At 55.6% G+C, this 14,557-nt stretch overlaps 5 protein-coding genes across 5 annotated transcripts; 2 read left to right on the forward strand and 3 right to left on the reverse strand.

The window, feature by feature from the left end:
• Window positions 1–106: 106 nt before the first annotated feature.
• N657DRAFT_568836 (P-loop containing nucleoside triphosphate hydrolase protein) lies at window positions 107–2,624 on the forward strand (the record flags this gene model as incomplete). The annotated part of the gene is made up of 9 exons (XM_062788616.1): window positions 107–138; window positions 198–227; window positions 286–314; window positions 386–403; window positions 465–501; window positions 598–704; window positions 784–875; window positions 938–2,530; window positions 2,583–2,624. The coding sequence occupies 9 exons, from the start codon at window positions 107–109 to the stop codon at window positions 2,622–2,624; spliced, it is 1,980 nt and encodes a 659-aa protein (XP_062650099.1).
• A 796-nt stretch (window positions 2,625–3,420) lies between these two features.
• On the reverse strand, window positions 3,421–5,699 carry N657DRAFT_614992 (rab GTPase activator). Its single transcript, XM_062790453.1, has 6 exons — window positions 5,337–5,699; window positions 5,247–5,274; window positions 4,828–5,173; window positions 4,222–4,764; window positions 3,995–4,149; window positions 3,421–3,917 (listed from the first exon to the last, which is right to left on the reverse strand). Exons 1-6 carry the CDS (start codon window positions 5,468–5,470, stop codon window positions 3,726–3,728), a joined length of 1,398 nt encoding a protein of 465 aa, XP_062650100.1. The 5' UTR covers window positions 5,471–5,699; the 3' UTR covers window positions 3,421–3,725.
• Window positions 5,700–6,026: 327 nt separating this feature from the next.
• Window positions 6,027–7,258, reverse strand: N657DRAFT_592660 (MRP-L47-domain-containing protein). The gene is made up of 2 exons (XM_062789930.1): window positions 6,543–7,258; window positions 6,027–6,441 (listed from the first exon to the last, which is right to left on the reverse strand). Exons 1-2 carry the CDS (start codon window positions 7,095–7,097, stop codon window positions 6,160–6,162), a joined length of 837 nt encoding a protein of 278 aa, XP_062650101.1. The 5' UTR covers window positions 7,098–7,258; the 3' UTR covers window positions 6,027–6,159.
• Window positions 7,259–7,449: 191 nt separating this feature from the next.
• On the forward strand, window positions 7,450–8,346 carry N657DRAFT_670389 (uncharacterized protein; the record flags this gene model as incomplete). The annotated part of the gene is made up of 4 exons (XM_062795538.1): window positions 7,450–7,549; window positions 7,640–7,805; window positions 8,171–8,211; window positions 8,247–8,346. The coding sequence occupies exons 1-4, from the start codon at window positions 7,536–7,538 to the stop codon at window positions 8,344–8,346; spliced, it is 321 nt and encodes a 106-aa protein (XP_062650102.1). The 5' UTR covers window positions 7,450–7,535.
• An 868-nt stretch (window positions 8,347–9,214) lies between these two features.
• N657DRAFT_679284 (uncharacterized protein) lies at window positions 9,215–12,286 on the reverse strand (the record flags this gene model as incomplete). The annotated part of the gene is made up of 2 exons (XM_062796169.1): window positions 9,215–11,487; window positions 11,539–12,286. The coding sequence occupies 2 exons, from the start codon at window positions 12,284–12,286 to the stop codon at window positions 9,215–9,217; spliced, it is 3,021 nt and encodes a 1,006-aa protein (XP_062650103.1).
• Window positions 12,287–14,557: the final 2,271 nt, after the last annotated feature.

Below are 14,557 nucleotides of genomic sequence, written 5' to 3' on the forward strand. Positions count from 1 at the left end.
TGCTGGGACGGCATGTCGACACCGCCCCGCCTGGTGCTCCCGGTTCCATCAACTCGGAACACCCCCATCGCCAAGTTCCGCACAGCACTCTGCAGAGTCGGTCGCCATGGCTTGGAAGGATATTGCGCCTGTGCCGACGTACGAACACATTGAACCTGATTAATCCATCTTCCGGGTATAGCTGACGGCTGTTACAGGGCACAGGAATTCATCGATATAGTCCTCTCGTAAGTCGCCCTCCCGACATGTGCACTGCAAGGCAATCACAGGCTGACAAAATTGCAGACGGACGCAGAGGCGATTGCCTACTCAGAGTATGTTTTCCGGAGCGACATTGTGAGGCGACAGTGTCATGGGATGTTGGCTGACTCAAACAATCAAACAGTCCGCGCTGGGTTTAAGAGTATGTACTGCCGGGCAAGATATTGAGCAGAATCATGGACATTTGCTAACGTATCAAACAGTTAGCAGAATCCGCGCTTTTTACACCCGCAAGGTCAAGTCAGTATCCCCGAGTCGCGATTGACTACCCGTCGCCGATACCCTCGAGTTGTGGCGACAATGGGCCACGAACCGAGCGCTAACCCCGGCATTCAGATTCACGCAGGAAACATGCAGTGAGAAGTTTGGCGCCATTGTCTCGAGCTTCCCTGTCCTCACGGACCAGCACCCATTTCACCGCGACTTGATGAACATTCTATACGGTATGCCTTTACCGGACGTGTTGGAGAAAACGCTGGGATTGCTCGCTCAGAGCAGGGAAGTGCTGATGGTTCCTGTCAGATGCCGACCACTTCAAGGTTGCTCTTGGTCAAGTTTCAACTGCGAAGCACTTGATAGAGACGATCTCCCGGGATTATGTCCGCCTCTTGAAGGTACACCAAAGACTACCCGTCGTTTTAACGGCTCTGGGACAACATGCTAACCCTTGGTCTAGTACGCCCAAAGTCTGTATCAGTGCAAGCAGCTCAAGAGGGCCGCCCTGGGTCGTATGGCGACCCTCATTAAGCGGTTGAAAGACCCTCTTCAGTACCTCGACCAGGTCCGCCAGCACTTGGCCAGGTTGCCCGACATCAACCCGACCACACGCACTCTCCTTGTTGCCGGCTTCCCCAACGTCGGCAAGAGCTCCTTCGTTCGCTCAGTAACTCGGGCCGATACGCCCGTCGAGCCTTACGCCTTTACAACGAAGAGTTTGTTTGTTGGTCATCTCGACTACAAATATTTGCGGTACCAAGTAATAGACACCCCGGGCATTCTCGACCACCCGCTGGAGGAGATGAACACAATTGAAATGCAGAGTGTGACGGCTCTCGCACATCTCAGAGCCGCTGTTCTTTTTTTCATCGATATCAGCGAGCAATGTGGCTACTCTCTCAAGGCCCAATGCAACCTCTTCAAGTCGATCAAGCCGCTTTTCGCCAACAAGATGGTCTTTGTTGTCCTGAACAAGATGGACATCAAGACGTTCGAGGAACTGGAGCCGGAGATGCAGGCAGAACTGCAGGACTTGATAAAGTCGGGCGATGTTGAGCTGTTGCGCGCATCCTGCGCAACACAGGACGGTGTGCAAGAAGTCAAGAATCTTGTCTGCGAGCGTCTGCTTGCCGAGCGGGTGTCCCAGAAACTTAAGGCGGGTACCGCAAGCAACGGTGCTCTTGGGTCCCGCCTTACTGAGGTCATGGCTCGTATCCACGTTGCCCAACCAATGGACGGCGTCACCAGGGAAACCTTCATCCCGGAAGCCGTGAAGAACCTCAAAAAATATGACAAAAACGACCCCGAGAGGAGAATGTTGGCAAGGGATGTCGAGGAGGCGAACGGTGGCGCCGGTGTGTTTAACGTCGACCTGAGGAAAGACTACATCCTTGCCGATCCGTCATGGAAGTACGACAAGATTCCGGAGATCTACGACGGCAAGAACGTCTACGATTATGTCGACCCCGATATCGATGCGAAGCTCGCGGCGCTCGAAGAGGAGGAAGACAGACTCGAGCAAGAAGGCTTCTACGAATCTGACGAGGACATTGAAGACGAGGAAGAGGAGGAGATCTTGCAGCAAGCCGAATACATCCGCGAGAAACACAAGCTGATTCGCAACGAGGCCAAGATGCGCAAGTCGCTCAAGAACCGCGCCATAATGCCGCGCAAGGTGCAGAAGAAGTCCTTCTCGGAGCTCGAGGACCACCTCGACCAGTTGGGCGTCGACACCGAGTCCATCGGCCTGCGGGCGCGGTCGCAGGTACAGCCATCGCGCGGGCGGTCTGTCACGCGCAGCCGTGCAGGTACTGCCGATCCGGACGCCATGGACGTCGACAGCGCTCCGTCGGCCAAGGAGCGCCTCCGCTCGCGCAGCCGGGTCCGCGACCGCTCCGTCATGGCCAGCAACCGCCGCGAGGACGGCGTGGTGGATGAGACGGCGCGCACAAAAGCCGAGCGGCAGGCCAAACTTAGCCAACGCAAGATGAACCGCATGGCGCGCCAGGGCGAGGCCGACAGGCATATTGGTGCCACTATGCCGAAGCATTTGGTAAGTCTCGCTCGCAGCATTAGTATGGCCGTAGCTAATATTTGCGTGTTAGTTTTCTGGCAAGCGTACCATCGGTAAGACGTCTCGTCGTTAGAGTCGTCAAGCCGCTCTCTTTCTACGAGTGGATGGCGGGCTTTCGAGATTGGCCGCCGCCGAGCGCGTATCGGGAATGCGTAGAGAATTGCTGAGCAGGAGAATGGCTCCCGGCAACAGTAGTCTCAAGCAGCGGTCCAGCACGACTACACAGCGCTGGGGTTTTGGATCAGTTCGACAGTTTCGCTCTCAGTGCGGCCCCTCAGGTCCATGTCAGATGCCAGCGGCTGTCATGCTATTCTCTGAGAAGGCGGCGAGTGTGCGATGACTCCATCGTGACGATGTGAGGGCCGTGTTAAGGGATCAGCGATGTTAAGCGTAGGGAAAGATCAGGAAGGATGGAGATATGTTGAAAAGGAAGGAAAGGGGAGTGGGAGGAGAAGGACATAGGTAGGGGAAAGGAATAAATTGCGAGATGCGGCAGATTACCCCCATGTTTTCATGGTCTCGGTCTCTTTTGAGACGTCTATCTGCTACTTCTATCGGCGTTTTGGGAGTAGTCAATGGAGATTTGATTTTATTGTCCGCTACATTCCCCCCCCCCGGGGCCCGTGTTTCCTCTTACCCCGAGCAGATTGACAGGACAGATTACTTTGATTCTATGCTCACCGACTTACAAACTTAGCGGGCTGCGAGAGAGTGTCAGAGGTTTTACGTGCCTTGGGGGGTCAATAGTATGCTTAGGTCCAAAAACTTGCTCAGGTCCAAAAAACTTGCTCTAAACTACTCACCAAACACGTTCTTCTCGCGTATCTCTCCCCTACCGCAAGACTACTTTGACGTTTGGGTTTGGGTCTACCGTTTGTATTGTCGCCGCTCAAAGTCGTACATCCAATTGAGCCCATCCAAACCGAGCAAGCGGCAGCCCATGCTCTTCTTTGATACATCACTCAAACCTCTTCTCAGGAAAATCCGTTTTGAGACCACAACTCGACAGGTTGTAGGTCCATTTCGCGGTGGACCATTCCTTCTCGGTGAAGTCAAAAGGATGGGAGAGCAGGTCAATAGGAACATAGGTCCACGCGCTTGAATTCACTGTATTATCCCTACTATATCACCATCCCCTCACCATCTCAATTCTTTCGCCACTGCACTTGTTCGTTTACTCAGCCGTGACCTGGATCCCTTCCCGCAGCCCCTCCACAACCAGCTCCTCACCAGCCAGACGGCGGTAGATATCGCGCACGTCGTCCGTGGCGGATTCAAAATGGCTGGTGGCGTCATAGCTTTTGGAAATGAAGATGTTGTCCTTTGTGCCGTCCTCGAGGGGCTCGTAGAGCGGGATTGGCGGGCCCTGGTTCGTAAATCGTCAATGTTTTGTTCTGTTGCATGTATATCAGGGAGTGAGAAGAAAAGGGAGAAGTAAAATACCATGAACTGCTCCTCAATGCGGCCCAGGCGCTCGATGCCCGGCGCCAGCTCGAGGTGGTGGTTCGCTGACGTCTCGGCGATGGTGGAGACGATGGCGATCCAATACCCCTTGGGGCAGACGTTGTGGGCTGACGAGACGCACGCGATGTAGATGTCTGGAAAGAGATGTACATGTCAGTAGGGGAGGTTTGGGTGTCGTTGAGAAACAGGGCGCTCGGGGGGCTCACCGTTCTTGCGGCCGACCTGCGACTGTGGGATGATTATCTGGCATGAGTCGGCGTCGTTGGTGCTGGCGATGGGGTGTTTGAGGATGCATATGGCGCGCAGCACGTGGCCGACGACGCGCACCTTGTTGGGGAAGTAGCTCGGGTCGCCGATGATGGTCTTGGCGCGCGTCTCAAACTTCATCTCTGGTTCGATGCCGCGCATGGTCGCCTTGATGCCGACCGCCTTTTCGCCCTCGTAGACAATTTCCTCGACGCTCGTGTTGAGCATGTAGGTGCCGCCGTAGATGGCGCTCAGGCGGGCGAAGCCCTGCGGCAGCTCGCCCAGACCGTACAGCGGGTAGATATACGGCGACTTGCCGTAACGGGCCACACTGTTGCCATACAGGCGCAGGCGCTCAATGGCCTCGGGGGCGCCGCCCTTGACGTCCAGGTAGGCGTCGGTCTGGTAGAGGGCCATAGCATGGCCGGCGAAGTCCTTGGTCGTGGCCTCGAGGCCGAACTTGTCATAGACTTCCTTCATGGTGCAGGTGCTCATGTCAAGACCTGTGGGCCATTGCCAGTCAGCTGCGGTCACCTCCTGAAAGAGAAGAGCGAGAAGAAACGGACCTTTGTGCGTGGCCGAGTCCTTGGGGTCAAATTGCCCCACCCATTCGATAAAGGTCTTCATGCGGCGCTTCTCAAAGATACCCATCAGAGGCGACCTCAAAGCCTCCGCAGCGTCTGAGGGCACCTTGGCAACGGTGGCTTTGGGCCCGGAACCCTGCTGGACGTAGCTGCCGGCGACCTGCTTGAACTCGAGGTAGCGGGTGACGTCGGTCGAGACGAGTATGTTGGTGAGCTCGCCCGAGGACATTAGGAACTTGGGCACCAGGTCGATGTTCCAGTCGTTCAGGCGGCCGTACTGCTTCCAGGGCTCGGTGCCCTTGGCGAAGTTGCCATATTTCTTGAAAAGCTATGTCTCGGAGTTTCATGTTAACAGTGTGTAGGGGTGTTTTGGGGTTCAAGATCGAGGGACAGGGCCATACCATTTCGAGGTTGACCGACGCTGCCTCACTGAGAAAGAAGACACTGTCAGCTATCCACCCCGGGCCATCATCAAACATAGGGAAACGCACCCGCCATAGTGGTCGTTGCGGTCGATGTGGAGGACCTTCTTCCCCTTAACACTGAGCACGCCCGAGAGGATGCATTCGGTCAGCCCTGTGCCCAGCACGATGACATCGTACTCTGGGGCAATCTCGTCGGCCATGGTGAAGTTTGTGTGGCTAGCGGCCGTGGTTGCTTGGAGGAATAGCTACTACAAGCTTCGGTGCGGATCAGGGAAAAGACAACTCCTGCGAAATGTCAAACGAGGGAAGCAGCTAACAAGGAGAGTAGAGGCCTAGGATGACGGAAGTGGGATGAGATGAACACCAGGTCCAAGAATGGTTGTCTTGATGCTCTGGGCTTGTTATGGTTTCCAGTAGTTCAAATAGGAGTCTGGATCATCGACGGGAAGCTGGCAGATTGCTGTGGTGGGGGGATCGGTCTGAGGGGTTCCATTGCGGAGCCCCGCTCTGGGCCTGCTTCCGTTGGAGCTAAGGTGCCCGCGGCAGCCTGTGATTCGACGCTTGTGACAGGCGGTCTGGGGCCTCGTCTCGGTTCATCAAATGCTTAATATTGAGAACGCTGCTCAGACAACGCCTGCCATCTCGGTACACATGGATGATGTTGCGCACTGGGACACTTGGCTGAGACACCATTTCCTTTGACGCTAACGTCCGACAAATATGCTCAATGGGTACACTTATCTATACAGCAAGTACAGCTCCGGCGTCAGCATGTGAACCCGGCAGCGAAGATCTGATAATAGTGCACCGGCACTCGTTCCGGTCTTGCGCCAGGGGTTGGTGCCCGTGAAACCCGCCCTTCAATAGTCCACACTGCAAGTCTGTTTCCTCATAACCTTGGGGCCTCGGCCTGCGGCTTGGAGGAGGATATCGTCACCGGGTCTAGAGCAGCAGCCGGAGCAGCTTCGGCGTTCTGGGCCGTCTCAGCGATCTGCTGCTCCCCTTCTACGGCAGCCGTCTCGCCCTCCTCAAGGTAGTCCCTAGGGACAAACGCCGGGCCGTTGCCCGTAAGGTCGACCTCGGGGTCGTTCTCAGCCAGTTTGACAGCGTCCTCCCACGTGTAGAAACGCTCGGTCAAAGTGTGCTTGATGGCGCGCATCGTAGCCCGGACCTAGAGCAAGACACAGTCCTGTCAGCACGTATACACGTCACCACACCATGATCATCCTCCAGCTCCTTCCACTCCCCAGATAGGGGGAAAAAAGGTCTCACCTCACGATCCCTCCCCAGCGCCTCGGCCTCGCCAAAGCCAAGCTTGCTCTTATTCCGCTCCCAATTGGCCGTGGCAATGCGGTTGCGCTCCTTGACGCACACCCACCACAGGCGGTGCAGGTCATCCCACGACTTGTGGCGCAGCTCCTCGACGGACCAGCTGCGGCCGTGCTTGGCGTCCTCCTCGGGCGTGTTGGCGACGGTGGTGCGGTTGGGAAAGAAGTCCCACAGGCCGTGGTCGGGGTCCGTCTCGATGGCCGGCAGCTGGTCGCGCGGCACGGGCCGCGGCAGCGGCTCGTCCGACATGGACAGCCGCCAGCGCGTGCCCGTGCGCCGGACCGCCGACTCGCCGCGGTGCTTGCTGTGGTCCTTGTTGTCGCGCGCGCCAGGGTACTTGTGCCGCTTCAAAAGGGACGCCGTCGTCGAGAGGGTGGCGGTCTGTGTGAGTGGGCGGAGGATGGCGGTGGTGGTTGGTAACGAGGAGGAGGAGGAATTGTAGGCTGATGATATCCTGCCGAGGGCGCCCATCGAGGGCCGCATGGCAGATATCGCCATTGTCGCGGAACTGGCTGAGAAAATAGAGGACGCAGTGCGGGAGAGTGTGTACTGAACAGGGAATACACGGGCGTGACGCGTCGTCCTCCCTGATTACTCGTTGCTGGACTTACCCGGGCCCTGAATACAGCTCCGGACCTTCGATATGGCAGTGCAGGACGTTCGCACCTTGGTATCCGCGAACTTGAAATTTTGGGTGGTCCGAGCGTTGCTGGCAGGGGCTCCAACTTGAACCGAAAGGGAGCAAGTGCTGACAACTGCTTCCAGGTCTTAACAGCTTCGACCCATTAAATGACAATTCACTACAGCATGCTCAACACCACAGTATATTAAACTCACAAGATTTCACGTCCGTCATTAATAGATGATTGAACTGCTTGCTTCATAATACCACCGCACTCAACCTGAGTCTTTCTCACACCACTCACTACCATCACAATGTCCATCTGGCAGTAAGGGCCCCTTCATCCCCCCAAACCAAACCTTCCCCGTTTATATATATCACTTCACCATAGACTAACGCAAACCAACCTCGCCAATAGAGCATATCAGAACCTTCCCCCCAAAACCAAGCTTGCCGTCGGCGCAGGCCTGCTAGCATGGGGCGTCCTCGGCCTCCAGTTCTCAGACGAGCTCGAGTCTAAACTGGGCTTCATCCCCACTGAGGCCGACAAGGCCGAGCTGGAGAAGCTGGCGCCTCGGATCCATGTCGTGCCTAGAGATGCGGGAGCTGCTGGAGGAACAGGGACATCAACAGCGGGGGGGGGAGAAATGAGAAAAGAAGAGAGGGGGAAAAAAGAATAACATTAGCTATCAATTCATTGGATTTCACTCCAGGGCGGTGAAAAGGGTGTCAATTACTGTGCATGGTTGATGCATTCTGTTTTCGATATGGGTTCATACCATGTGGTTTCAATTTAGCCAAGATGTGTGGGGTTTGGGCTCGGAGGTTTGCTAATGAAGTATATACAAAGGTGGAGGGCTTAGCACTTGGATGATGGCGAGATTGTGTTAGGAGTGGTGTTCTTATACTTTGTGCAATAAGTCCAAGGGCATGGCTGATCCGAGTTTAGGGATTTCCCACTGTGGACGGCGTTCCGGAGACTGAGGTATCGTGCGTTTGTACGAACAGCGATAGTTGGAAAACAGTCCACGGTTGCTCAAGGACTTGGGCTTCCTGACGAGGAGCTATTGGCAGACAGATGCCAGCTCATCAGATATCATCGGAAATCTGCGAAGGCCTAAGTAGTAGAGGGTTGAGGATTAAGCCATTATGAGGCCGCTGGCAAGCCGACCAGCGAATGATCGCCATGCGGCTTGTAGAGGTAGGTTGAATATTACAGATCTCGTAAGCCGGCATCGCGTGGAACCATTACAATTGTCACCAACTGTTGACTTCGCCCACAACATGGGCTCAGAGATGAAGAAATCCTCACCGAGACTTTTGATTGCACCACTGTGCCTCTAGTAGGCAACGCCGACCCCACGCTTTAACGTAACGTATGTAAGTGTCTGACACTAATATACACTCCCTCCAAGCCAGGCTCCAATCCTCCTCCTTTTTGTCACTGCCTCAGAGCGGGGACGCCGTACTTATTTTACTTCATCACCACCATCTACCGCATCCTCCATCACCCGCCGTCCAACAAAGTAGATCCGCCGAGGCTTGAAGGCCGGCCATACCACCGTTCTCTGCGTAACCAGAACGGGCTGGACTGAGAGGACGGATACTCCAAGTCGAAAACGCGCATTAACCCCGGCGAGAAACCACCATCTCCATAGGCCCCCACCCGCGCTTCCCCAAAAGAGACGAGGAGACCCGTGAACCACCTGCCCGCCTTCTTCTCAGTCTATCTGTCGTTGTCGAATGTGAGAAGGTCTCTAATGCAGAAGCCTAGGAAATCTATCCCCGCAAGCCATCCTCGTCATGCAAGCAAACAACCCGCCGTAGTGCCAATCTGATGCAACAAGGGAGATCGTGAAGCAAACCCCTTGGTGAAAGAAAGGGAACAGGACGAGAGCCGAAAGATTCATCAAGAAAACAGAACAAGAAAAAGCAAAAACGCCGTTGATGCAGGGAATAATGAATGTGTGCCGATCGCATCGTTTCAAAGAGATTATTGTTGGCTCTGCATGCTCGCCGTCTGAACAGCAGCAAAGCCTGGCGACTTCCTCGCCCTCGGGAGTGGTCGAAAAAGCTGTGTCATGTCGAGCGTCACGTCCTTTGCTCCGTACGCCGCATCGATGTCACCGACAGATCCCAATTCCTCTCCACGGGAAGCCCCATCTGTCAAGACCCACTGCTTGACCGACTTCAGCAGATGAATGATATAGCCAAACCGCTGGTCGGGCGCCATCTGCAGGTCCGTTGTTCGTGTGCTCTTGAGAAGATACGTCGCCAGCCAGTAAAAATGGATCCCATCCCTAGTAAACCCATAGCGCCGGGGGTTGACGGCCGGAGACGGCGGGAACTGAGTGGCCATGTCATGATCCCAGTTGCTCTTGAACTTGTCGAGCGCAGTCATAAGCGCCTTGGCCGTCTGCGCATCAAGAAGATTGGCCCCGAGATCCAGCGGGGTTGCCCGCCCGCTGGCGCCGGGACTGCCTTGGGCCCCAACAAACCAGGCGTGAGCTGGGACGGGTGTGCTCGAACGATTCAGAATCGCCGAGCCCCCTTCCACCTGGGCCCGTCTCATTATGCCAAGAAGCGCGTGGATCAGTATGAACTTGCCAAAGAGATTCGTAGACCCGGGCTGAATACGGTAGTTGCTGTCAAGAAGAGCCTTCAACACCAAGTGCATCTCTGGCTGATTACTCCGCCGTGTGCCATCAGGATTGCGGATCCTGGCGGCATCCGGCCCACGGAGGCCCAGTGCTTCGGCGCATTCGTTGATATCATTGGCATCCCAGGCTGCATCGTCCGCTGGTAACGGGAGACGAACTTCAAAAGGGTCAAACTCCGGACCCGTGTTGAAGTACAAGCCGAGAGCGATATCGTAGACAAAGATCATGTACATGGTGCGGATGCGCTTCTCCTGTTCTACCCAGGCATGCCAGCTGAACTGGGAGATGGGGAAGTTCGCGGGTGAGAAATGGGGCTGATGAGCCATGCTGTACAGTGAACCGTTGGTTGAAAGGCGAAGTAAACCAGCCTTGCGGGCGGACGAGGCGATCAGGGGGAAGGTTTTGCGAGCCTTTTCGCGCTGCACCGGGGTGCCATGCCACGTAAACAAAACCTGGGTAAGCATGATTGCCTGCAGCTCCTCGAGATCCGTCTTGTTGCTTCCAAAACTGGCAAAGTCATATACTGCCTCTGAGCCACCTTGCATGAGCGACGCAAACATGCGAGACGAGCCTTCGAGCGCCGCTTTCAAGGAGTCGACGACCTCGCGAATGTTAGCCGCAGGGATTAGCTCCGAATAGCACGCGCCCACGCAGCACATGGCTGCCAGAAGTCCGACGTGCGTCTCCATGGCGCGGAACGTGGGGATGTGGAGGATCGACAAGTGAGCATGGAAGTGAGTGTAGTTCTCAAGGAAGACGCGAATATTGTCAGCATGAAAGTAAAAATCGAGGAAGCTGGAGGCGGCGTCGGTGGCAGCGAACGGGGAGCGCAAGAAATCGAGGATTCGGGTCGAAAGTTGATGGTAAGGGCTCGGGTATGACGACGGGACCCCCCACGAGGGGAAGAGGAATGAGTCGGCGGGATTGTCGCCAGGAATGCCAACCGCTCGCGTGGAGCTTTGGCTAGGCTCGGGTTTGATTACGGTCTGCATCTGTCCCTGTCCGGTATTAGATGGGATCGTATTGACGTAGGTGGATTGCGCACCAGCCTGGAACATCTGCGACCAATCCGTCGAGCCTGACCCTCCAAACATGGGCATGCCGTTCTGGTTCTGGGGCATGCTGTAATTCGCCAGCTGCGGGTTGATGTTGGCCGTCATGTTGTTCGCGACTTCGCCGCCGTTGTACGGCTGATCAAAGCTGCTGGGACGCGTAGACGTGGCCATGACGGATGCGGTCATGCTTCTCCTATCGCGGTTCGCGTCGTCGGCTGCTCTGTTGATGCTACTAGACCTCGAGAGCTGGCTTTGATCGTTGGCCACATTGCTCATGCCATCAGAAGCGGGAATGATGCCAAACGGATGAACCATTCCGTCGGCAGGCATGTTTCCCATACCGTTCATATGATTCACGTCGCCTTCTGTGCCCATAGCCTTTTGCTGGGCGGCAGCATTCTTCTTGACGTGCGCTTGGGGGTGCGACAAGTGACTGGCGCCGGTCGGATTGCCGCGGCGGACAGAGCACTTGATGAAGTGACGCTTGAGAATGTCGCTGCGCGAAAAGGTGTCGTGGCACAGAACGCACATGTACGGACGGTCGCCAGAGTCTGCAGACTGTCAAGGCATGCCCATAGCGGCAACGAGAGAAAGCTACTTACGTCTCAGGAGGTGACGCTTCAGGTGCTTCGCATGCAGGTAAGTCTTGGTGCAATGAGGGCAGGGAAACTTTCCGTCGGCATCCTTCTGGGGAACTTGGTTCTTTGCTTGAGCCGATCCAGGAGCAGGCGCGGGGGGTCGGCCGGGGGCGCTGGGCAGGATTCCCCTACGGCCCTGCGAGCCAACGACATGAGTGGGGGGGTCGCCTTCGGCCATCATGGGAGCCTGAGCCATCAGCGGGCTTTGGCCGTAAGGAGAACTCATTCCCGGCTGAGGCATGACACCACCAGCAGGCATGGGTCGGAGAACCGGTGCAGCCCGGCCGCCGGCCGTAGGAGGGGCGGGAGCGATGGGCTGGGGGTGCGAGGCGGCCGTCGTAGTAGGCGGCATCATACTCGACGAAGCGCCGGGATACGGCTGCTGCGGGTAGGTGTTGTTGCTCATGATCGGATATGTGTTGCCGCGACCCGCGTTCTGAGCAGGCGGGGGTGGGTAGCTTGCCATGGTGCTCGTGGAGCTCGGGGTGTTGGGCGTTGCCGGGGTTCTAGGAGTGTGCGGGTAGCTCCCGTAGGGGCCCTGTTGCATAACAGGGTGGCTTGGTTGGAGCGGTGGCAGCGTGTGGGGAGGCTGCTGCTGCGGCTGCTGCTGCTGCTGCTGCGGGGGCAGGTGCGGTGATGCTGCTGTCGAAGAGGGGTAAGAAGCCACTGTCGTGTTTATCGCATGCGCCGAGCCGTGAGGCAGACCTTCCATAATCCGTCGCTCAAGAACCGTGCACTAGAGAGCACAAAAAGACCATCCGAGCCGGAGCACGAAAGGCTTTGTGTGCTGCTGTCGGGGGCCGACGAGGGCGGCGAGCTCAGAGACGCGACGAGGACGTGTCGAGTCCTAGACAATCCAAATCAATCGCACGCGACGCACGCGTCGACTGTTTGCTCGATGAGACCGGCAGATCGTCGAAGTCGATAATCTGAGCTCAGACCAGGCTTGCTAAGCCGTTCGTCGTCTCGATTGCGGGCAGCGCGATGCGATGCGATTGTGATGTGATAATGCGTCGTCTGGGCAAAGTTGTGGGACCTGCAGCCGCGATATGGAGTTGATCAAGAAGCGCGACCTGCTGGTGTGGAGAATACCCTAAGCGGGAAAATGAGGCTCAGAGGGGAACAGACGTGGGAAGTGGAGAGAAATGGGGAGTTTGAGTGGAAAGTCGGTGTGGGGACGGCCACTTTTTTGTGCTGCGAGTCCCTCTTTTCAATGTTTTGGCGGGTGGCGGGCAGCAGCAAAAGGTAGGTTATCCGGTCCGCGAGCAGCCGTTAGTGCCTAGGTGGAGCCAGCCTAGCCGGGACGCGGGAAAAATTCGAGGGTCGCTCGGCGAAGGGAGCACAATCGCGAATTCCGGATGCAGGCGCTTTAGGCACCAAGTGTCCGTAAACAATGAAGCGTTACACGTGAATTGTGTTGAGTTTCCCGCTTCACTTTTTGCAGTGCTGCAGACACAATGTATTGCGCGCGATGTTGTGGAAAAGAGATGGGCCGCACGGGATGTGAAGAGAAAAGGGAAAGTGGGTAAGTCTGAGAGCAAAATTGGAGGGGAGGGGCGCCACAAATACCAGGTGGGTCGGGTGCTCGGACCACTCGAAGGGCGAAGGAAAACAGTGAAGGCGGGAAATATTGAAAGCGAAAATTACGGCAAGGCCACGGTCTGTTACAGGCAACCCCCTGAGATGCATCGCATATTTTACCTCCAAATAGGCATCTGTACGGACGTACGCCCATCATAACTCACATCTGAATTCCTGAGTAGGATATAAAGTGCGCACTCACTGCATACCATAGGATATGTGGTCGTGTCTTGCTGGGCTGTTGATGGTCCGGTATCGCTTATACATGCTGTCCGCCCTCCATACGTTGCTCCTCGCCGCTTTGCGATAGAAGCTCGCAGCATCACAGGTATACCCATCCTGTGCTGTCTTCTGGCTGCTTTATTAGCAGTTAGGGATTGATCACCTCCGGCCACGACAAAGCCAATTGCCGATTTCTCATCGAGGTTGTGAGGATAACCTTACTCCATGCGGAGAAGAAATGTGCTCCGGACACCTTCGCGCTCACCGTGCATCTTCAAGTCGAGCACGCGAATCCCAGGCCGACTCAGATCGCACGCACATGTGATATCAGCTTGCATGGACTGGTACCGTAACACTCTAAATATATTTCACGACTCATTGATTCTCGACCAAACAGTCGAGCTGTCGCGCATTTCCAACACGAACATCAACCACATTTGATATTCTTGGGAAAAAGAAACACACGCTCAAGAGCGAAGTGATCTTGGCCAGATGCTCGAGTTGTTCGTTGACTCGCTAAGCCAACAAAGTGGGGAATATCATCTCCAGGTGGCTTCCGTGACTGTAACATTGGGTGTGAGCTGCCATTACCTCACACTGTATTGTTACAGTACACGTAGTGCGACCACTCATTGCAGTTGCCACTTGGATTGCCGTACTCAGATTTCTGCCGATCGAGCCGAGTGAGGTACATTACCTTAGGCGTCAGCAAACCCGGAACTTCATATCGGTGGCTGACCATGCTTTTGGTATTTAAATGGTATAGAGACACTCCGTAGAGACGGGAGCCATTGGCTGTCCGAGGGAATCGTATGATATAGTGCACACTGTGTGTCACCTGTGCTAGCCAGTACCTTTACTATGGTACGATAGGTAATAAGATCTCCATACGAGGTACCACGCTAGCCCGAATATAGGCTTTGGCATAGCCAGTAATACTGTGGATTTCTGCTTGGCCTTTGCTAGCACGAAATATAAAACCCGAACTCGCTGGCGTTCCTCGATAGTAAGCTGTTTAGTGCCGCTGGATCCCTATGGCTCTGCCATTGTGCTGTTGTGAGTTGTTGAAAACAAGAGATGCTTTGGAAGAGGCTGTCAAAGTGGAAAGTTTCGGCGTGTTCAGCTGATTGGTCAAAACGCGTCAAGTGTTGTGCCCCACGAGTACTGGACTAGGGGTTTT

The sequence above is a fragment of the Parathielavia appendiculata genome, assembly GCF_033297405.1.
Source record: "Parathielavia appendiculata strain CBS 731.68 unplaced genomic scaffold N657scaffold_3, whole genome shotgun sequence".
NCBI lineage: Eukaryota > Fungi > Ascomycota > Sordariomycetes > Sordariales > Chaetomiaceae > Parathielavia > Parathielavia appendiculata.